Source organism: Trachurus trachurus, assembly GCF_905171665.1.
Source record: "Trachurus trachurus genome assembly, chromosome: 15".
In the NCBI taxonomy this organism is placed as follows: domain Eukaryota; kingdom Metazoa; phylum Chordata; class Actinopteri; order Carangiformes; family Carangidae; genus Trachurus; species Trachurus trachurus.
In genome coordinates this window covers 27,290,040-27,314,321 of record NC_139906.1, presented here as the reverse complement: position 1 = coordinate 27,314,321, position 24,282 = coordinate 27,290,040, and the positions used below count along the sequence as shown (strand labels likewise).

The window sequence follows — 24,282 nt, the reverse complement described above, 5'->3', positions numbered from 1 at the left end:
CACGGGCGGACCTCTGCTGCTCGGTAATCAGCTGCTCCGCGGACACAAGGGACGGACCCGCCGACCTGTCCGGTGTCTGAGAGGACTCAGCGGACACGCACTGACCGGCTGCCCCGCGGCTGGTGCTTCGTTGTGGGGACAGAGCTGCGTAGGACCGGAGGAGGACCAATCGTTCCTTTACTTCTAAACGCTGAAGCTGACTGACCAACCATCACTGTTCTCTTCAGCGATGTGCAGCTGTGTGAAACATCTGGCTGAGCTCAGGCCTCTTATCATCGGGGCTGAATTATTTACAGAGGGGATTAATTGTACTTATTTACTGCCAGAGGGAGCGGAGAGGAGCCACACAGGCACTTGGTGTGTCTGTGTGGCTGCGTCCGTGTGTGTGTCGTCTGCAGTTATGAGCTCCCGTGTCTTCAGGGGGAGTCGTCTGGTGGTCTGCTGGGGACCCACTGTCCCCTGCAGCCAATTCACTGTTTATTAGCAGGACGAGTGCTCACATACAGAGTGTGTTTGCTCTCCTTTAAACCAGAGTCACAGCAGGAAACATCAAAGACAGTCATGATGTCTACTGAGCAGCACATCCCACTGTAGTTTCACAGCAGAAATCAGCTTCATCTATCAAACTTGTCCTTAAAGGGATAGTTCAACATTTTGGCAAATTCGACTATTGCCATAATCCCTGTAGTCTTAGGAGTAGGTTCATTGCCTTTAATTGTCGGTGCAAGCTGTTTTTAGATAGGCGGGGAAGAGATGTGAGCTCTGCATGGCGCACGGTATTTTCGCCTTTCCCTCATCAAACTCATCAAATACACAATCCAACAACTCCAAAACGCTCTGGTGGACAAGTTGTGACCTGCACATTCACCACGCTATGAGATAATAACGGAACGTTACCAGACAGAGTTGTTTTCGAGGCAAATGCATATCTGGAACTACATTCCAGACACGGCTGCTGGGTGGAGTGATTTCAAAAGTAGTTCTGAGTATTTGCTTCATGTGTCATAATGTTACATAATTATTCATTATTATCTCATAGCGTGGTGAATGTGCAGGTCACAACTTGTCCACCAGAACGTTTTGGAGTTGTTAGATTGTGTATTTGATGAGGGAAATGTGGAAATACCATTAGCCTCTGTAGCGTTAGCTGAGCAGCTCGTAACTCTGACCCACCGATCTAAAAACAGCTTGCACTGACAATTAGAGTGGGCGGAGCTCTGAGCGTCCTGGTGACAGATGTGTGTTTTACCTTGAGCGCGGCGGCGTGGTGGGACATGGTGCGGCCGACCCTCTTGTCGCTGCTGTACTGCTGGATGTCCACGATCCACTCCTCACACTGAGACATGATCTCTGTCCGCTTCAGGTAGAAGTGTTTGTGGATCACCTGCAATCACATGACAGAGGAGAGGGGTCAGTCACATGACATCATCAGGACATATATATACATAGATATTTATCTTGAAATGAGGACTGATCACTCTGAGTTACATTTATCAGGGTTCCTACACATTTGAAATTTCAAAATGTTATACTTTTTCCAGACCCTAATTTCCAGACTTCTTGGTAAAAAAAAAGAAAAATCTAATAATTTGTGGTGTTTGAGTAAATAGATGTGCATCATCTAAATAAATCATGCAATTAATCATTTGTTTTCATTATTCTGAATGTGTATCCCATTATGTCACCAAATCATTTCCAGGAGATTGTAAGTGCAAATTCCATACTTTTCCATACTTGCATAAGAACCCTGATTTATAAAAAAAAATAAAAGAATCACAAAAAACATTCTTTTTCTCATTGAATAGGATTTTTCAACTGAAATCATGGTTTCATTACTGTAGAAAATAAAACCTTCACATCAACAGTTCACTTGGTTCTTCAATGATATTTCACATTTGGATCAGTTTGAGATAAATGTAACAATTACACATTATTCAGACCTGCAAACTCCAGAGAGTAAAAAAGGTGACAAGGTCCGAAAAACCAAACCAACCCCCCCCCCCCCCGGGAGAAAATTTTTGTGATTTTGATATGCAATTTATGCTTTTTGGAGCATTCCCAGTTAAACAGAGAGCAAATCTCTCATTAAAAAGACAGCTTTGAGAGAATAAGTACACCTAAATCAGGTGGGGTCAGCTGCAGAAAATGTTCACATTATTTGCCAAAATAATTATTATATCAGTTTGTACCCCTCTATTACACCGCTACACCAGAACAGACATGACCTGTGGCTTCAAGCTTTCTATGATTATATGTAGCCTACTGTTTACAGCTGAGAATATCAGGTATTGTCCCCCCTCCATTAAATACAGTGCTGTGAAAAAGTATTTGCCCCCTTCCTGATTTCGTACTTTTTTGCAGATTTGTCACACAATGTTTTTATTTATTTGTATAATATTTTGATGGGGCAGGCATCTTGGGAAGGTTTTCACCACTGTTCCAAGCTTTCTCCATTAGTGGATAAAGGATCTCACCATGGATCACTGGAGCATGGATGTGAAGAGTGAAATTGAACCAGCTTTCCAAAAAAAATAAAAAGGTTTATCAAAGTTAGTTCATGATTTAACAACATACTCAGCCCTACATTGAAAGTATGTAGGGCTGGGCGATATGAGAAAAAATCCTATCATGATATTTTTTTTCATATCAGTCAATATCGATATATATCACAATAGGACTCAAGTCACTGTTTTTGTCAAGCCTAAATGTTCCATCATACTCACAAGTGAGATTTGAAGATATCAGAAGGTTATTTCTGATTTAAATATTTATTTTTCGTCAAAAATTGAACATTTCAGATGTAATGATTAACATAGCCTATAAAAGCAATGAGTAGCCTAATAACAGTTTCAGATAAATAAAACTGGTATTACAGTTAGTTTCAACCAAATAATTTGATTGGGCAAGAGACATACATGAGTGCTGATGTACAGTACAACAGCACTGGGTCTTTTTACAGACATTGGCCGCGTTTCCCAGATTCGATCTTTCTTAAGGACTTAAGAAGGCTCTTAAGAAGGGTTCGGCTAAGAAGGAGCGCTAAGATACGGGTGTTTCCCAGATGCGTTCTTAACTGCCTTCTTAAGATCACGCCAAAGAAGCTTCTTAAGAAGCTCTTAACGGGAACTGTCCACCACCACAGTACTGAAACTGAATCAATCGATGCCAGGCAAATCGATTATTATATCACACGCCACCTATTACGCGCATAAATCACACACAGTGACAAGCGCAGCTGCACCGACGGGCGATGAATAAACCGAAAACGGGATTTCCACTTGTCAAACATGGGGTTAACACAGGTGTCGGCGGGCCTGATTAGAAACTTCTCCGCTGTTGTTGCCGCGTTGGTCACGGGCAGCGACGGACTGGCCGTAGGTGACACGGCACAGCCGCGTAATGATGCGGCCAGACGGCTGCGTGACCATGTGATTGATGTGTGTGAAAATAAAAATGTGCGCAGGGGCTGGCTGGTTTACAGCCAGACAACTCTAGGAAGGATGAAACCACAAGGTAGCAAATAGCTCACTTCATAGAGTATCCCCACTGCAAGTTGAAGCATTGCTGTGGTCTGGGTTCAAATCCACCCAATAGAAAATTATTTTGGTGGTCAACACGTTTTTCTTTTCTCATCATCATTGAAGGATCAATGCTATACATATGTATAGGCTACATATATATTTAGGCAGTGGAGTGTTAATGCGTGACAGTCTTTTTAGTGCCAGTATAAAATGGCACAGGAGGATCAGTGTCACGGCTGCCACACTCCGTGACACTGACCCTTGCTTGCGATGCCCCCACCACACCAAGAAGCTGCCCACTGCATAAAAACACGATGCAACAGCGACACTAGGGGTTGATTTAAGAACGGCTGTGTTTTTGATGTTCATGCAGATATGGGACGTGGGTGTGTGCGTAAAAATTATGATAAATGATAGTCATGATGATTAATTTTATTTGTGTGCCTGATGTGCAGAGCACACGTTATTCCTCATATTTAGGTTATTTATTGTTCTTATTTTATTTTTTATCTCTATTTTTTTTATTTCGGCACATATTTAATATGTTTTAAACATACGATGTGCACTGTTTAAATCTTGCTTAGTGTGATATTGATTTGCCTTGAAAAAGTGCTAAAAAGTCGCTAAGAAGACTCGAAAGAGTGGGTCAGCTCGATCTTACATTTCCTTCTTAGTGAAAGATCTTCTTAAGCTAAGAGCGACTCTGGGAAACACGTTCTTCTTTCACAGCGTTCTTAAGAGCGCTCCAAAGAAGATCTTAGCGCTAAGAGCTTCTTAACAAATCTGGGAAACGCGGCCATTATCACTCCGCTGTTCAGGCGTTCTTTAACATTACATCAGACAGGAGTTAGGTCAGACTAGAGCCAGGCTCCCCAGGAGCTGCCCCATCTCTCTGCTGCTGCTACAGTTATAAACGGACGTGAAAATTAAAACCCGGACCTGACGTGGCCCGTCTAATTAGCGATCATTCTCAGCCTAAACCCGGCTGAAAAAGAAAAAGGAAGAGAAATCGCCGCGGTTAGCGCTTGCTTCGCAAGTGGCCAGTGTTTAGGTCGGCACAGCTGAACAGTGTCGCTCTGGTGTGAGGAGCAGCAGCAGCAGCAGCAGAGCGGCCACGCCGTGACTGCGCTCCCTTTGATGTGTGACGGCGGCCGGAGCTCGACCCGCTCCGACTGCCATGGTGTCTCCGTGGTTAAAGTTTAGTGTTGTTTACACCTACTGTATTAGAGTTCAATCAATCTGGGTTAATGTAAACATGACGTACCACGTCTTTTCGCGTTCACTTGTCCTAGTTCTCCTCCATTTTTTCTTTCGAGGCAACACTCATTCTCTCTCTCTTTTTTACTGGCGATGCCCCGCTGCTGACGCCAGGCTGCAGCAGCCCAAACATTTTGTTGTGCTGTGTACAGTCTTCCTGTGCTGTGGCAATCTAACCTGGTTAACCAGCCCTAAAAGTATGTGAGCAAAAGACGCTACAGCTGAATGGCCCCGATGCACACACACAAACACGCTTTATCCAAGGCGCCTGTCATCATAGTTTTCTGCGCTCCACAGATACATCAGATAACTTCCCACGTGTCGTTTCAAAATAAAAGCTGTCCGATATGATTATCAAGACTCTATCACTCCCCCGCCGACCCCCCCCCCCCCAATTTTGAAAAACTCCCCGGTTCTGCACGATTCACGTAAACGACCCAGTTCACCAGGAGAACGGCGATTATAGCCGAAAGGCGACTAGTTTGCAGGTATGATTATTCCTCAGAGCCTCCTCTAACAGAGCAGCTGGGCTTGTGTGTTTCATCACTGTCACTCTGTTCACTCCCTCTACAGTTATTTATCTCACACACACTCTCTCTCTCTCTCTCTCTCTCTCTCTCACACACACACACACACAGATTCCTCTCACAATGAGAAGCATCAACAGAACTTCTGTATTGACCACCAGTGCTAGCCGCTCTCTGACATCATGGTGTAGGCGACTCTGCTCGGTGGATGATGTCAGTCATCTACACCCCAGTCTCCTTCTCCCACATTGAACTTCCTAGCAACAGTCGCCAGGGCTGAGTGATCAGTATGCAGCGAGCAGCATGGTGAACGTGTGTGTAGCTGCTGCTCCTCTGGTGGAGGCAGTGAATTAGTTCTTATGGAGGCTGATCTGCTGCTTTACCAGGAGAAGGGAGGCAGAGGGGGGGGGGGGCTTTTAATCTCTTTCCTCCTTCTAACCCCCCCCACAACACTCCATTGTCATTCCATCTTTGTCGTTACTTCCCATCTCTTCCTCTGTCTATTGTTCCTCCCACACCCCCCCCACCACTAACCCCCTTCTCCCTCAGCTGCTTAAGTTCCATCCAGGGAGGTGTGTGTGTGTGTGTGTGTGTGTGTGACAGTCCCGGGCTCAGGGGGGGGTTTCAAGGTTGCAGATATGTGGTAAACAAGGTTGAGATTGGCTGATGCTGAGGCTCTCTAGGAGGAGATGAGCTACAGAGCCCATATAAGAGCCATGATAAGAGGAGGAGGTGGGTGTGGGGGGGGGGGGGGGGGGGCAGCAGGCTGACATTATGTGTGGACATGTTCATACATGTGCTGCTTTAAACGGGGCCTTTCCCCCCGGGGCTCCATGAGCTCATTGATCACGGCGTGAAGGAAGCTCTGTATGCAAACCAGCTCTGATCATGAAGCAAATGTCACATTAGGGCGTCTTGACAAATGACCCTTCAGGAGATACGCCTCTTTAAGCACGTGGACAAACACACACACACACAGACACACACACACACACACACACTCAGGTACATGCAGAAGCGTACACACAGACGCACTGATCTCAGACGTGCGGTCGGAGACGAGGCCCTCTGATGGAGAGCCCGGTCGCCAGAGAGACTCATTGACCTTTGTAGTAATGCTGTACACTCATTATTCCACGGGGCGACTGAGGGAGGAAGAGGAGCCGAGGAGCGGAGCGCCGAGCCGCTCCACCCGTCCGGGGGTCAAGGGCAAGAGTGAATCATGCAGCCATTAAAAACTTCCTTATTCTTGGTTTTTCTGTATTCTATCAGTAGAGCGTCGGGGGCCTGGGGTACCGGCCCGCTGACCCCGACCGCGGCCCCGACCCGGCTCCGACACCGCAGCATAAATATTTCTACCTCTGACGGCCAACAGCACAAAGCCAGAGGCTCAACTCCCCCAGCATTAAACAGCAGCGACCAGCAGATAGCAGCCTATCTGACTCCAACAGCAACCTGCAGCACATCCCGGCTCAAAAATAAGATTTATGTACAAAGACATCACATCTACACGCGCTGTTGCACGGACTGTTAAAGGCTGGAGACAATCAGCTGCTGATGTCCTTGAGTCCAGTTTAGTCCACGTGAAGACATTCCTCAAGGTGTCTCAGGGAGATTGTGATCATGAGACTGAATCCATGGGAGCCAGCCAGGAAAGTCCCACAGTTCACCTGCTTTGGTGCAGACTATTTTTTTTTTTTTTTTTCCCCCCACAAGCGGACCAACTTGTCCCACAGTCGCTTGATTATTGGATACAAATTATTGGCAGGATCTTGCATTGTATGTGATGTCATCCACTTCTTTCATCATCATCGATTTGATCTCACAGCTTTACTCAGATGCTCTTTGTTTTACTTTACACCTTCTTCGGTTTTAACTCTTTTATCGCATCTTTCCTTATCTTATTGTATCTCATTTTATTTGTTTTTATACCCCGCTTTTATTTATATTTAACTGCATCCTGCACTTCAGTTTGAGTCGTCTTGGTCTCAATCTGTTGTTGGGTTCTTGTGTTGCTTGATCCATGTGAAGCACTTTGTAAACTTGTGTTTTTAAAGGTGCTATTTAAATAAAGTTGTTATTATTATTATAAAAAGTACACAATGAAGGTTATGTATGCGTTTCTCGCTGCCCTTTTTTCTTTTTGTTGTATTTCCAGAGGAAGAGCCTTCAATGCCTACTCTACCATTACAACAGCAGGGTGAGGGTTAGCCTGTCTCTTCTGTGCTCCATGTTGACCCACGGCTCATTTGGCTGGCACGTTGCTAACGAGTGATGATTTCCACATTTTCTGACAACAACGGAAGCCTAATGAATCCAAAAAAAAAGGCACTTGGATTTCGTATTTGGTTCGGGCTGAATTCACACCACAACCGAATGGCACCAGGGTTGGTTTCTGACTCTGGTACGGACTAAACAAGTGAACCCCCCCCTCCCACACCGCCCTGAATCCAGCAGAGCACCTTTGGGTGTTGTAGAACAGAAGATTGAAGGCAAAATGTGCAGCAGACAAATCAGCGGAGATGATGTGATGAGTCTCAGAGGAACTTTTCAACATCACCATGAGAAAACGGAGGAAGGCCGTTCCTAATGAAGTGATCTCTGAGCTTCACCTGAGAGCGGCTGCTTGGAGACAGAGATGCCTCTTTGGAACCGATCAATAATGCAGCCATACAACTGAGCGCTTCCCTGCGAGGACGGCTTCCACCACTTTGTGTGTGCGAGATCGTTACTATGTGATAATGCGCACATTGAATGAGAAGGATTATACTTGAGAGATAAAGGTGAGCGTGTTAGAGGTCGACTGAGCAGCTCTCAGTCCTCACGAGCCTCCAGACGTCGACACACAAGCTGCTTCAGCCTCACTGATCCTCACACACTGGAGCTGGTGTGAAGTCACAGATGTACAACCACCCAGGAGACAAGGGAGAAGCTGGAGAACAGGACTTTGTTGTAATGTGGCACACAATAAGTTGAAGAGATTCTATGTATCTATATACTGAGAGGTGGGTATTGTATTATTTCTATTTCATTTTAGAAATAGTCTACTCTTATTTCACTCTTCTTAACATTTATGAATATTACATTTCTCTTTCTTTTTTTTTTTAAATTCAGGAGCTTTCTAGCAAAAATAATTTCAACACAGTCATTCTGATTCTGTGTGGACCAGTCCTACTGTCTGCTATAGGAGAGACTGGTTTGTTCTAACCTGTGATACATTAAAGATCCCGTATGATGCCACTTTTCCACATGTCTGTGACATGCTTTGGTCAAAATCCCCCAAGGATCAAACATCACAGCTCTTTTCATCCTCTCTAAACAAAAGGAAAAAAAGGAAGCTCTACAAGTGTGAGAGTCACAGATTCAACAGGATGTGAATGGTCAGTTCTGAGCTTTATGTCACTGTTAATGACCGCTACCATGCAACGCCATAGTGTGTTTATGTGTCTGTTATCAAAAGCTAACGCTAAGTTTATGGCATTTCAGTAAACTGGTAATAACATGTTTTTGTCCTTTTGTTTCTATTCAGTTACACTGTTAATCATTTTTCAGTTGTGTTTTCACAGCCAAAGGCATTAGTAGTTTTATATCTTTGTTAATGACACCTGCTAATCTGACTGACTGTTCCAGTTCATTCATAATGTCAGCTGTTGCCAGCAGCACTCATGATGCTGAGAGACCACAGAGAGAGAAGAGAGACAGACTCATGGTCCAGTCGGTGGTCTGAGGAGGGAGGGAGGGAGGGGGAGATCAACAGACACACAACAAAGGAAATCATGTTGGGAGTGAGACTCAACAGCCCAGTGGAGAATCACTGAGCTCTGAAGAGTTCCTGTCAGTGGACATGAGTGATCATCAGTGTGAGGACGTGACAGTGTCCAGCTCATCCACTCTGACAGGACACCTGTCAAACCACAGTTCTCCATCTGAGGACGGAGGAACCGGAGTTCACAGCCACAGGACAAACTTAAAATTGCCTTGCCTTGCCTATAAGGACGAACACTGTTGAAGCTGAGGTCAAGGTGAGGGATAAATGTGAGAAGGTGACAGTGTGGGAGCAGCGGAGGTGACGGCCGGTTGATGTGAAGGTTTCTGATGAAGCTGTACAGCAGAATCACACTGAGGTGGCCTGGGTCGGGTGGGGGGCGTCTTCTATTGATTTTCAGTCTCTGTGAAGGACAGGATCCACAGACCAGCAGGAAGCCATATGTGTAATGATGTGGCGGTCGGCAAAACGGCGACAAACGCCGTGAGAAGAAAGAACGAACGAAGAAGGAACGAGAGAGTTGGGACGGGAGCAGGACTCTGGCTCCCACTCAGGAAAAGTGACGCATTTCTGTGTCAAGATCCAAAGATGGCGTCTCACGAGATGTGACAGGACCAGCTCCGAGTCGTGACAGCAGCAGCGGGAGGCGTGGCCACGTCAGCACACACCACAGCACCTCCACACTCATCACAGAGAGGGTCAGCCCAGAGACTGAGGGTTCACACAACCATATGGTTTTACCGTCTAGACCAGGGGTCGGCAACCTTTGTGACATGGAGAAATTTAGCGGCTGAGGTGCCAGCGTGCCAATGATTATGCCGCGGTGTGCCAAAGGTTGCCGACCCCTGGTCTAGACTGTGTACTGTCTGGCGGGGGGGGGGGGGGGGGGGGGGGGGGGGGGGGGCAGAGCTGGATCAAACCGGAGTCGCCCGGTCTCCAACCTGCCGAGTTAGAGAGGACGTCACCGTCTGTCCCTCCTGAGTTACAGCCTTACACAATGACCCCAGGTGTTTTTAGACAACATTATGATGTCACAGTGAAGTTGACCTTTTAGATGGGAACGCTCTTCACTTCTTTAATCCCTCCAGATGATTGAGATAAATTAGTGAATGAGTTTATAATTGTGAGTTATGTTTGAAAATGTGTTTTGTGAGGTCACAGTGATGTCATCACCATCTACAGTTGCAAATATGACAAGACTTATGCTGCGTTCATAACAACTCGGAGGTCGGGATTCCCAACTCGGAAATTTCCGACTTTCGACATCATTGCGTTCACGCTGCAGGAACTCGGGAGAAAAAAAACATGGATACCTGAAGGAAGTTTGGCGTATTGTGGCTCATAGCTGAATACGAAAAATAAATGCAGCAGTAAATGATGTTTATTTTGGAGGAGAGGAGACGCCGCAGATGAGTGCACATATAATGTTATAGCCTTGATAACAGTTAAACGTTATTTCCGTCACATACGAGGACCACAATTTCACACCGTACAACAATCACAGCTTAATATAAACGTATTTCATATAGGCTACTGCAATAATACACAAAGATATGCATTAAAACCTCAACAAATAACTTAAAATTTCTAAATTCTAACCGTTTAAGACGAGGGCTGCCATGTTTTGATGTTGTCGTGACGTCAAGTCGGAAAGTCGGAGCTCTGATATGATACCCGAGTTCCCGACCTGTAATTTCCGAGTTCGACGCCGTTCAATTCATTTTTTACAACTCGGAGCTTGTTTTTTTCCGACTTCCGAGTTGTCTTGAACGCAGCAAAAGTATGTGAACCCTTTGGAATTATCTAGTTTTCTGCATTAATCTTTTTGCTTCCCATTGCAGGCCTAATGGGAAAATGTTTTGTGGACTGATGAAACTAAGATTTATTTATTTTTTGTGTTTCTTCTCCGTATGGTGTAAAAATGGCTCAGCATAGCAGCATGTAAACATCATGTCAGAGGTGAAGTCTGGTGGAGGAGCATCATGGTTTGGGGCTCTGCTGCCTCAGGGCCTGGACAGTTTGACCTCATCCAGAGTTTCTCCAGGCTTCCTACAGGATAATGTCAGGGTGGATCCACCAGCTGAAACTCAGTAGACGCAGGACAATGAGCCTAAACATTGAAGTAAATCTACTATCTATCTGTTTAATGGATATGTTCAATAAAGACATGAAGTATTATAATTGTTTGTGTGCTATTAGGTTAAGCACATTGTGTTTGTTTATACTTGTGACTTAGATGTAGATCAGATCACATTAAATGGCCAGTTAATGCAGAAAACTAAGACATTCCAATGGGTTCACTAACTTTTTCTTGCCACTGTATCTCCTTGAGTCCAAGTGAAGTCCAGGTGTTAGTGAGCGATCACATGATCAAAAAGGATCCAGGACACAGATGTTAGCGGCTCTGGTTTCTAACTGAAACCTTATTGGAAGAGTGTTGGTTTTGCTTAGAACTACCTTCATTTCTGAAACCTCACATCAGGTGACTGAGGCAAGAATCTCAACTGGACTGGATCAAACAGGACAAATCTGATTCTCATTGTTCATCATCAAAGGCTGTGGAGCTGATGTGTGTCTGAGCAGAGGACTTAGAGGTGCTAAAAGGCCAGTGGTGAGAAAAGCACATGAAGCCTCTCAGCAGCTTAATTGAATTTCTGTGTGAATAAAGTGTGAGAGCGCTCAGCTGGGTGTAATCAGCGCGTCCTGCTGCGTCCACTCACTGTCTCAGTCCGTTTCACTGACTGGCTCAGTGATGTCATGGATCCACTCACATCTCCTGCTGTGCAACACTTTGGTTTCAACTTCAAACCCCATCATAGTTGTATTTTTCCTTCAAATCGGACAGAGACGTTGCAGCTGAGTGCAAAACCGGGGAAGTTCAACAGCTCTTGTTATTAGAACGATATGTTTATTTTGTTTACACTCACACACATTTTTTTTAGTGAAGACTAAGAGCAATGACCACATTGTGTTGTTGCTGTTTTTGTCCCTCCCCTCAGTTGTTCCCACCATATACTATTGACAATAAAAAATAACTTAAGTGAACTTGAATTGTTTGCACTTTAAAAGAATAATTTGTTTTCATTGGATTTATTGAGGTTATTTTTCAGGGTCCTCTATTTCATTTTTTATTTGTTCTATTCAATTGTAGAATATGCTTGTGTTTATACTAGTGGTTACTTTTTTGCACTTTAAAAATATAACTTTTTGTTTTTATTGGATTTATTGGGGTTATTTTTCAGGCTCTTCTAATTTATTTTTTATTCATTTTATTTTTATTTTATTCAACTGTAATAATCTTATGTTGAAGTCAAACATTTATGTAACTCATTGGTTAATAATAAATGGGTCAGTTTTTCTCATACCTACTGTTGCTGACTATTGTTTTCTGTTTGAGTAATATTTAATTTAATTAATTTATTTAAAAAGGACAATGTACATTAATAACATCAGTTCTTTTCTCTTTTTAAGGAAGAGAAAAGAGGAAGCCCAACTTAAATGTACCGGGATTAGCAAGTAGCTAATTTCACTTGATCAAGCCTTTTCTAACATTCCACACTACAAAACAAGTAATAAAAGTATGTATGATTCGTGCTGATATCGTATTGGATCGATATCGGTATCGGCCAGTACTCAATAGAAAACACTGAGCTGAGTTCCCTGTAGTTTGAGTGATGTGATAAAAGCATCATATCTTATGTTGCATGTTTGATTATTCTTGATGGCTCTTGTCTAACAACATTAACACCAGTGTGGGGATTATTCCACAGAGGATTATCTCAGTTTAATTCTCAATATTGGCCTGCAGAATCGAGTGTATGTGTTTTCTGAAACCCTTCTCAAGATTAACTAATGTAATCACTGAGTTCAAAATGTACCTTCAGACAGCTTTTCATGTTTCTCTCAAGTCTGTATTTTGCTGGTGTCATTCTGTCAAGGTGATTGGACAACTCTCCTCCCTGCCTCTCCCCTTCCTCTATTGCTGTTTCTTGACATTTCTGAATGAGTCTTTTCTGGATGAGCGGGTTGAAAGACTGTTATTTTCTAAGGCACTATCTGTCTGACCAGACCATTTAAAAGATGGCAGGAAAGAGGAAAAAGTGTGAGGAAGAGAGGGACGAAGAGTGATAGGCCAACCTCCAGACAATGTCATCTACCAAGGAATTAATACGAGGGGAATTTATAATTAGAGAGTGTCCCCAAACAGCCAGGAGGGAGGGGCGGGGCGGGGGTTTCTGGACCAGGGATAGGTGGAGCTACGTGATAAAGGGCAGACGTGTGTGGCTCGTAGATCATGTGATTACTTTAAAGGTAGAGTCTGTAGGTTTGTTTGTTGCAGTTTGTAAACACAACATTCACACTGGGCCCCTGGATCCTATGACATTCATGAGATTAATCACCATTAAATATTTTAATCGACTGACAGCACTTGTATATACTATATATGTGTTTTAAATTTTATATTGTAACGTAGGACCCCAGGAAGAATAGTCGCTGCTGAGGCAGTGACTAATGGGGATCCATAATAAACTAAACTAAACTACACTAAACTAAACTAAACTAAACTAAACTAAACTAAACTAAACAGGTGTTTACATTCTTCATGCCTGTGTGAAGCTCTGAGACCAGCAGTGTGTTCCTACCTCTTTAAAGCACGGTGAGGGGTTGCGCATCTGCTCCAGCATGGCCCACTTGACGGTGGCCTGCCGGATGTTGCCGTCGTATTCCCGTGAGCTCTGGGTGCCGCTGGGAGTCCCGCGGGAGCGCTCGTAGCCCGGCTCGTTGAAGTAGGGTTCAGCCACCAGGATGAGGGACTGCACCGACACTAGCACCTGCAGAGGAGGGGACCAATGGAAAGGACCGGTTAGGACAGGGAAGGATGAGAACCTCAGTGGAGCAGAGAGCAGTCTGGTTTGGTTTTCTATATACCCAGACATCCCATCAGTGTCCGTATCCAGAGAAACTAGGGATGCACATGATTAACCGTTTAACTGTTAACCAATCACAACAACTTTGGCTGATTAAAACTATTGGTTATTTATTTTGTTTTAATTAGCTCCTTATGTCGTCAACTCATGGGGCGTGTCGACACGTGCAGACTTCCACTGCCTTCCGTCATATTTCGCAGCAAAAAGTTAGAAGAAGGAATATCATAAATGTAGCCTACAGGACATAGATGTGCATCACCTGTAACAACGGCGCTGCAAAAAAAAAAAAGCTCTGCTGCTCCTTCAGTCTGGTGTTTGGCTGCACTTTGTATAAAAACAGTTCTACATTGGACGATCTAACCTCCATATGAGCGCGATCACCTGAGACAGAGCACTGTGGATGTGGTGCTGATCAGCTGTCCATCAGCACGTGTGTAAAAATAAAAATAAAAATGGAGCGATCAAATTTTTTTTTGCCGTTAAATACACACGTGCGCTGCGAGCGTTGTAATGTTATCGGTTAATAATTGGTTAACAAGCGTCGGTTATCGGTCAGAAAAAAAATTCACAATGTGCATCCCTAAGAGGAACTCTTTGGCAGCGGCGGACACTTGGGACAGAGTCTGACAAAGGCACGGAATATTTTGGCCCCGTAAAGATACGTCCTTCAATATATCTTTATTAACAGCTCGATTAATGACTCTGCCCGTCTCAAGGAGACCGAGGACACCGTCCTGCATCCGTCTGTCTGCTCCCAGCCACTACATTACCAACAATGATGACGTTGGGCTTGGAGGCCTGCCTGCTGGCCCCCGCCCCGCCGCGCCAGAGCTGGATGAACTTGAAAAAAAAGGATCCTAGTGAACTTCAACTGACGTGATCTGTTCGTCTTACACCGGGTTTCTAGGTTTCTACATCTCAGAGCCGATGTCCCCCCGACTGACCAACAATAGATTGCAGCCCACTCCTGTCCTGTGTTCACCCACCCCCCATTTTCTCCATTATTGATCCGTAGCAGCTAACTAGACTGATTATCAATGGAGATATCTCTGTGCACTCTTCAACCCTGCAAATGAGGGAATAAAAAAAAAAAAAAGGAGGGCTCTGGCACACGTGCTGTTGGATCGATATATATAGAAAATATGCAAATGTGTGCATGGAAAACAAGCAAATAATGTTTACTCTAAAGCCTGTGCACAGTTATGGACATACACACGGTCTAGCCTGTTAAGGATTTGGATTCTATGTTTAAAATTCAATTATTAGTGAGCAGCATTGCAACAACCCAGGCCGAAAAGAATTAGCAAGACTTCAGATTTTGCCTGGAGTTGATGAGAGTCTTATGAGCAAATGTGTGCATCAGTACATGGGACTTTTTTTAATTAGAGAAATTAGAGAAAAAAATCGATACATTGCAATATTTCGTTATGCAATCTTGTATCGATACTCAAAAGCACTGTATTGATTTTTTTTTTACATGCGAACATCCACAGTGATGGTTCATTTCTGTGTTGCATTTAAAGGAGCTATATGTAAAAAATATATGGCAAGAAAATGATAAAATCACCCAATATTTCACCAGAGACTAAGGAATTGTGTTAATTTGAAATACTGATCCAACTGACAACAATAGGACAGCCAGAATATTAACATTTAAAATTCTTTGCAGCCCACAAATCATGTTAATGTTTTGATTTTGTGTTTTGGCCTGTTGCTCCACCCACTGCTGTCTCCCAATCACAAAGTCCGGGGCATTTCAGCCTCCAGGTTGTGCAGTTCCCACTGAGCTGCAGCTACAACAGGCGTTGTGGATTGTAAAAGACCTCGCTATAACTCTCAGAAACATCTAGACAAAAGCAGAAACAAGACCAGGATCTGCACAGATGCATTTGTAAGATGAGAAAAATAATGACAATATATCGTCTTGTTTATAGTATCGCAATATATGGTTGAACCTGTATCGTCATACGTATCGTATCGGCAGATTCTTGCCAATACACACCTCTATTTTTAACATGAGGCAAATTAACAATGACTCCATCCTGTCAGATTTGACTTAGGGCCCAAAAGGCTTTTTGTAGAGCACACTGACAGATTTCAGGTGAATGTCTGATGCTTTCTCAACCCGGTCTCTGGCTGTGGCTCAGGAACTAGCCGAGGTCGTCCACTGGTCAGATGGACAGTGGTCTGCTCCCTGCACTAGTCCACATGTCCACGTGTCCTTGGGCAGGACACTGACACCGAACCACACATCATCTTGTAGTGTGTGCACTGATGTGATGTGTGTGAATGTGCCATGTGTTGTAAAGTGTTGTGAGTGGTCGATAGGACTATATAAGTGCAGTCCATTTAATGGCTGATTGGGCTCATGTTTCTTGGCAGGCACTGACACATCATTTCCACTGGGCCAGGTTCCATATTTCCTGCTAATAATAACTAGATATTCTCTGAGGAAATTTCTGCTGCTTGGTGTTTGTTGATCAGCTGTTGGATGCTGGCTGTTTTTACAGGTGGATATGTGGGAGCACTGCAAAAGTGTAAAAGTAGTGAAATGCTAAGAGGGAGCATCCTAGAGAGACTGAGTCTTTCTGAAGAAAGGCACAGTGCTGAAAACTGGTACTGGATGGATTCACTAACGCTTCCAAAACACTGTCTAGTCTCTCTGGTCTCAGTTCATCGCTGCATCCACAAGTAATAGTTGAAACTCCATCATGCAAAGAGGACCTGTGTATAAATTAGATCCAGATCCACTGAACCCTTCTCTGGTCCAAAGCTCATTTAAGATGGAATTCCCAAAGGAATTTCACATGTTGACCAAACATGTGAAATTCCTTTGGAAATTCATGGATGCCATGCTCCAGGCTAGAGAGGAACATTTTCAGTTTTCTTCTCTAGCAGGGCTTCAGACCAACTTTTTTTCCTAGAAGCACAGTGGCCCCTAACTGAAAAAATGTAGGGGCACACACTGTAAATCAACTTGCAAAGCAAATATTCACATTTCCTTTTCATTCATGATCCTCACACACATTGACCTGTCACCTGTAATGACAGAGTCCACATTCTTTTAGTCTCTCCCCTTCCAATGTTAAAAAAACAAAACAATTTACTGATTGCATACTGTATGTGCAAGTAAATGAAGAATTCATTTGCACTTTCTCAAATGTTAGGGGCAAAATGCCCCCAGCCTGGAGCCCTGTTGTGGTCACAGTCTGTTTCTATTTGTGACCCCCCCCCCCCTCCCCCCCGACCCTGCAGGTATCAGCTCTGTGTTACAGTAGCTGCTGCTGTGATCTCTCCTGCTGGGGGAGGGACATGATTGTTGACAGGAAAACTAGCCTTAAATGAATCCGTCTAATTAGCCAATCACAGTCAGCTTTGTCAACTTCTGGCTAGCAACTGCACAGCAGCTGGTTACTATGGTGACTTAGCACCCCTGTGAGAGGGGGGGGGGGTTCTCAAACCTCTAGATCTGGCATGGGCAAACTAAGGCCGGCGGGCCATATACATAATGGCCTGTTGGGCTTTTTAATACAGTTCTTCAAATATTGATAAATTAAAATTGCCCAAATTATAGCAAAGATCATAAACAGGGCTCCCACTCTTTTCTTGAAATCATTTTCCAGGACATTTTCAGCTGTGACAGACATGTTATCACACTATAACACACTGCTCCTCAGGGATGGGTTAAATGCAGAGAAAGAATTTCACTGTACTAGCTGTATATGTGACAAATAAAGTACCTTTACTTTACTATACACTAATACATCCCAGTCCCATTCATGCTTTGGAGAAGTGTTCTATTCCACAGTTGCACCTTATTTTGTACATTTAACCCGTTTGTTTCTATGTTTATTCCTCTCTCCCCCCCAGAAGTCTGATTTCAAGATGTGCAGTCTGTGACTCTAACTCATCCATGAAATAATCTCTTACATGATTAGAAATTATGACAAATTTATCAGAGAACAACGTAAACATGACGTTTTTTGTTTTTAAACCACGTCCACTACAGCTGCTCCTCTGTCACCTTCATGCTCGCCGTCCAATACCGGAAACATTCATCAACTCATAGTCTCTAGTTTTCTTGCTAGGCACTTGTAACTTGCACTAGCAACAACACTACTCCCACTGAAACTGAATGTAATTTGTATGTAAGTCTTCTTTTACTTTTGGGTGATGGCTTTTACATGTCATTAATGTTAATTCACACAAACACTCCCCATCCATCTAAAACTGGCTCGGCCATCAAATTTTAAAACTCATTGTGGGCCCTGATCCTAAAACTCTTGCCCATCCACATCCTGCTCTAGACAGACAACAGCTTCAGAGCTAAAACTTTGAATCATCTGCTCATTATTCTTCTTTAGGTTTAATTCAGCTTAGACATCAGCAGCAAAGCCACAGTCTGTTTGACAGAAGCTCTTCAGTCTAGAGCTTTAGTTTCTAAGTGCAGGTGTGAAGGATGAGCACCAGGACACACACAGACAAGGACGTGCGGGGACGCTGTTCCCAAAGTTTGGCTCAAAACCAATTTATTTTTTTTCTTTTCTTTTTAAATCATGCAAATGTGAGCAGTAAAAGTCAGAAAACCTGTCTCCTAAAGATGCAACATTTAAACTCTGGAGTCATGTTTGTGGCTGTGAGCATGTAGAAGCAATAGCGGGACTAACAGGATTTTAAGAGTGAAAAGTACAGCATCTAGGCTGAATATGTAATTGAAGTCAACTGATCCTAACTTCAAGATGAGTGATGAGCGAGAGCAGGCATAACCTGGAGGTTCAAATGATATTGGTTTGTGTTTGGTTTGATTAACACTGACACACTGTCACCGAAGCAAAAATAATAACCTGACTTAAAGAAGGATCCTTCATGTCAGCTGTCGTAACACAAAGCCCATTAATACAGCGCCGGTGGCAGTGTGATGACAGGCCGCTGATGAAGTGCGGCCTGTGACAGAGGCTCACTACGGCCCCGCTGATCCACTCAGACAGGTGACGCCGCCATGATAGATCCTCACCTGTAAAAAGCTTGAGGTCTGTGGGTTCCATTTCTCCTCTGGTCTCCCGTGCCATGTGTTGAGGATACTTAAACAAACCTGACACACACACACACACACACAGGGGAAGAGAAAGAAAGCAGCTCAGGTTAATGGAGTGTACCTTTAAAACACGACACATCCATTACATACAGTAGAGCTTCATCTTCAGGTGTTTATATAATCAGCTTGGTGGTCAGGTGGATGATGTAGCTGCTGATGCTGTTGAACAAGGTGAATCATCACCTATCTAAAAGTGTTTCCTACAAAAACACTGTCCCCTCCATTAAAGTAATAACAGCACAAGTAGTTTGCAAAAACCAACCTACGTCCTCCTGGTTGCTCAAACAGTGAAACATTCAAATCCCAGATTTATTGCAGCTTCCTCCATCATATACAAATATTCATTTCACCAGTGTCTTTTACACTTGAGGCTGTGAAGACAAGTCCACTGACAGGTCGTTAAGATGAAGAAGCTGAGATCTTTTGATTTGATGATCTTACCACTGCACATAGTATGAAAATGACAGGTAAAGATAAAAAGCATATGAGAACAGATGGCAGTTCTTCTGCTTCTACCAACGCAAAGTCAAAAGATATTTTGGTACCGAGACATTTTCTTTAAGTTATGAAAATAAAGAAATATTCACATTCTGTTGCAGGGATGGAAACAGTGATTATTACAGCCTGTCTGACATTTCTCCAGTCATCTAACCTGGGACACACACAGAGTTTGGGAGGAGGAGAGAGGACGTGAGAAAATGAGACGTATTAACAGGTTTTAGGGTTCTTTCCTGCAGAACTCAATTTGCTGTCTTCTTAGCAAAAGTCACTTTCGTGTCTTTGTGTTACATACAGAGCTGCTTCTGTCAGGATAAAGACTGGAAGCAGGAGGAAACACCTCTCTGGCCCAGGCTGAACATACAGTAAAGATAACTCATCAACATGGTACATCTTGTCTGTTGCACAAATATGCTACGGAGGCTAATGGGATTTCTTGGTTTCCCTCATCAAACTCATCAAATACACAATCCAACAACTCCAAAACACTCTGGTGGACAAGTTGTGACCTGCACATTCACCACGCTATGAGATAATAACAGAACGCTACAAGACAGAGTTGTTTTTGAGGTAAATTCATGCAAAACCGCTGATGCGCGTTGCCTTCAGGGACAGTTTTTCCGCAAGCAGTCTCTGCATTTGCCTCAAAAACAACTCCATCTTGTAACGTTCCATTATTATCTCATAGCGTGGTGAATGTGTAGATCACAACTTGTCCACCAGAGCGTTTTGGAGGTGTTGGATTGTGTATTTGATGAGTTTGTTGAGGGAAACCAACAAATCCCATTAGCCTCCGTAGCGTAGCTCTGAGCAGCTCACGGCTCTGCTCCACCGTTCTAAAAATAGCTTGCACCGATAATTAAAGGTTAGGAACCTACTGCTATGACTATAGCGATTATGGCAATGGGCCAGTTTGCCAAAATGTTGAACTATCCCTTTAAAGCTTCATCAGAAAAAAAACTATTCCCCCATATCTGGACAACCTGACCTCCCCTCCACAGCAAAATGACTGTTATGAAGCATCTACCTTTCTCTTTCCAGCCTACAGCCGGTGGTTCTGGTTCTGGTTCCCTAACCCTCATCAGCAGAGGGGCGGCTTCCCTCCAGCTCCTACACTGATGAGGGAAGTCCCAGCTCTTTCTTATGGATCATTATGGAAATGTGTGGAGTGTCAGTGGCTGCCTAATGAGCTGCAGCAGACTCTGTAATCATCATCACCTTGACCCCAGCTGCTCACTGGACAGAAGCTATACATATTCAAACACGTGTGAGGGCGGTGGCCCGAGGGCGTCGCGTCCAAATGTCAACTTTAAATCAAACTCTGACAGACCTGAGGAAGGTCTCACATATTCTGGGTTAATTTGACACCTCACACCATAATGAGTGACTGATGGACGACCAGGAAGGTTATCCACTGTCTTCTTATCCCCTTCACTGTGAAGCCAGTGGAGTAGCTTGCTTTCTTTTTTACACATTGAAAGTAGATATGTCTTTTTGTTACGTTCAGAAAATCATATTCTTTCAGGATAACAAAAGTTATATTCTATTTTCATCATGATTTGGGCTAATTTTACTTTATTATAAGGTTGTTATTTTCTATTAAATAATGTAACTGAATAGTGATTCCACTGACATCTGAGATATGGTCCATAATGAATAAACTGTATACAGATGACAGCAACAACTGATGGGGTGGAAAAAGCCTCTCTACCTTAGCAATTAGATGAATATGTGATGGATGGATGGATGATTCTGACAGACATCTTGTGAAAATGACCATCTTAAAGTCATTTTCCACTGAATGGTTATTACAATCAGAACTACTGACAGTTTCATTTTTCTGGTTTCTCATTCGCTCTCATTAGAATTCAGACAGTGCTGAGCTTTGGGAGCTGATGGGGAATTATCTGTCAGAGGCATGGTTTGGCAGATTTGATTTTTGAGGCCACATATGAAAAATAAAACTGCTTCTACTGATACCTCTGTTATTGGATATAACAGTTTTGGTGTCTGGTAGGTAATGTATTCTTCAATTGTGAGTTATAAGAGGAGGAGCTGTGATATTCTTGATTGCCCATTGTTAAAGGGATATTTTTAACATTTTGGCAAATTTGCCTATTGCCATAATCCCTATAGTTTTAGGAGTAGGCTCATAATCTTTAGTTGTCGGTGCAAGCTGTTTTTAGATCAGTGGGGCAGAGACGTGAGCTCTGTGTATATATTTTCGCCTTTCCCTCATCAAACTCATTAAATACTAGGGCTGTCTTGATTACCATATTTAGATAACCGATTATTTGTGGACATAAAATCGACCGTGATGGGGGGGCGATGCGAAAGAAAAAAATCACAGTCTTCATGATTGATTACCATGGCAACAAATGAAGCTTCGAAGCTTTGATTTTTTTGGGTCAGCCGGGCAGCCCTTAAATACACAATCCATGTAGAAATACCATTAGCCTCCGTAGCGTTAGCTGAGCAGCTCACGTCTCTGTCCCGCCAATCTAAAGACAGCTTGCACCGACAATTAAAGGTAATGAACCTACTGCTAAGACTATAGGGATTATGGCAATAGCCGAATTTGCCAGAATGTTGAACTTTCCCTTTAAAAGGACAAAATCCTCCAATATGGACGACATCAACATAAACAGACTCACTTTGCCGTCATTGTAGAGGTTGGGGTTAAAGCGTACGCTGTGTCCTCCGGTCGTCTCCAGGTTGACCAGTGGAGGAGAGTTGGGATAGTCCTGGGGAAAATACACGTCGAACTCGAAGCAGCCGTTGGCGTACGGCGTGTCGGCCGGACCCGTGATGAGAACCTGGGAACACACAGGAGGAAGGGCGGCGATTAATCACAGCTGAAAGGGTTAATTAAAGAGAGGTGGACCCACACATATCAGTAAATATGAATTAAACAGAGAGCAAAGGGCACAGTATTCATGGAGAAATGGTGCTGACTTTGTTTTAGGGTTTCATTTGCTGCAACGGTGTAATTAGCAAAACAGACTAAAGGGTGAAATTATCAGTTATCTCTACACGCACATTGAGCTAAATCTAATTCATTTCCTCACTAAAGGAGATCTGCTCATTAGTCAAAGAAACACAAGCAATTTAAACACGGCCCTGAACACATACAAACTAATCATCTAAATCTCCTGTTGTATCGTTCCCACCGGCAGCCAACTTAAAACCTCAGAGCAAAAATAACTGAAGACGCTTCAAGGATTTTAAGGTTTAGGATTTGGCTGCAGGAAACTGTTCTATTCAGAAAGAGTGAGGAAATGAAACCTGGGGAACAGACAGAAAGCAGATACTGTGTTTATGAGTCTTTGGACAGACGGACGGTGACTGTATGATCCGTGAGCGAAGAAGTTTCCATAAAGACACAGACTTTCCCCTCTTTGGCCTCTACCTTTCCCTCCGTCTTCCTCCTGCTCTCTTACAAATCGAGTGTCACCTCAGTGACAGCCTCATACACTGACTGTTTCTTCAGCACAACTCATCTGCACAAGGAACATGACTCAACACTTAAGTGGTACAAGTGTAGACAAAGTGCAATGGGCACAAGGCTTGCATCCTTTTTGTCTTTGTACCGAGTGAAATTTGATACGACTTTAAGAGGAGACAGAGCTGGAAGGAGCATGATGCAGCTCCGCCCACCAACCAGAAGACTGTGGATGATCCCTTCCAAGAATCTAGATAAACAGGACCACAGCAGCATCAGTGAGCTGTGATGTTGGACACTAAGGAGGTAAGACCCTAGAAGTCTTACCAGAGACTAGAACCCTGCATAGAACTTTATGTTATCACAAGATAACAAAGCTCTGAAACATCACACTAAGCTGTAGTATGATCTCACAGAATACTGCAGAAACATGGGGTCAGAGATCCCTCACACAGATCTGATTTGGCGCTGCTGTGTTATAGTCTGACAACGGTGGAGCTGATTCTGCAGGAATTGTGACCCCCCCTGTCTTACTGGGGGTCTCATCTCATCCTTACCATGTCATCCTGACATCTCTTCCTGGGCACTTATACACCTGTGAACACCTTAAAGGGATACGCTAACATTTTTTTTTTCATGTCTTGCCTCACTCCCGAGTCCGTTACCAGCAGATAGACACCATCCTTTCGACTGTGTGTGCAGTAACAAGGGAGATACGGGCAGAGCTGGCGCACTGCTAATTAGCTTAGCTCAAACGCTGGAAGTGCATAGGTAGTGTTAGCCTGCCTGCCTGTCATCAGAGAAACTCATCAGCAACTCTAAACGGAAACCGGCAGGCCGATGTTCGTCTCAGAGCTGACAAAACTCTCCCGTAAGGCATCTTGAGCGGTCAAATGCCAGTAACGAGACGAGATCGGTCAAAACGTTCAAGCAAAGACAGTTTATTTTGGTTCAAGCTAGCTACATCGAGGGTAGGTTAGCTTCCTATTTCAAAGTAAAAGCACACATTCTATCATCTGTCATGGTTTTCTGTATGTAAAGGGCAATGGGTGTTTTATTTTGTTAAAGTAACCGGAAGTGCGTTGGTTGCTGGCTAGCTTGAATAGCGCCGAATTCGTCCGAACAAAATTATAAACAGCTGGTATTTAGACAAATTAACGACACACTGCTGATCTAAACGGCTACTTTCTCACCTAAAAATGTTTGAAATGTCGATAAAGTGATATATTTACAGAGTTTAGAGCTAAA

The 24,282-nt window shown here is 43.6% G+C and overlaps 1 protein-coding gene across 8 annotated transcripts in view; it reads right to left on the bottom strand.

Moving 5' to 3' along the window:
• birc6 (baculoviral IAP repeat containing 6) overlaps window positions 1-24,282 on the bottom strand; it is a 139,704-nt gene that overhangs the window by 1,892 nt on the left and 113,530 nt on the right. For all 8 annotated transcript variants that reach the window (XM_083987807.1, XM_083987812.1, XM_083987811.1 and 5 more), the window contains exons 69-72: window positions 22,247-22,408; window positions 19,014-19,091; window positions 13,715-13,903; window positions 1,250-1,384 (exon numbers count right to left, since the gene is read on the bottom strand). In XM_083987807.1, coding sequence (XP_083843933.1) covers window positions 1,250-1,384; window positions 13,715-13,903; window positions 19,014-19,091; window positions 22,247-22,408 — 564 coding nt within the window. The remainder of the gene's footprint in view (window positions 1-1,249; window positions 1,385-13,714; window positions 13,904-19,013; window positions 19,092-22,246; window positions 22,409-24,282) is intronic.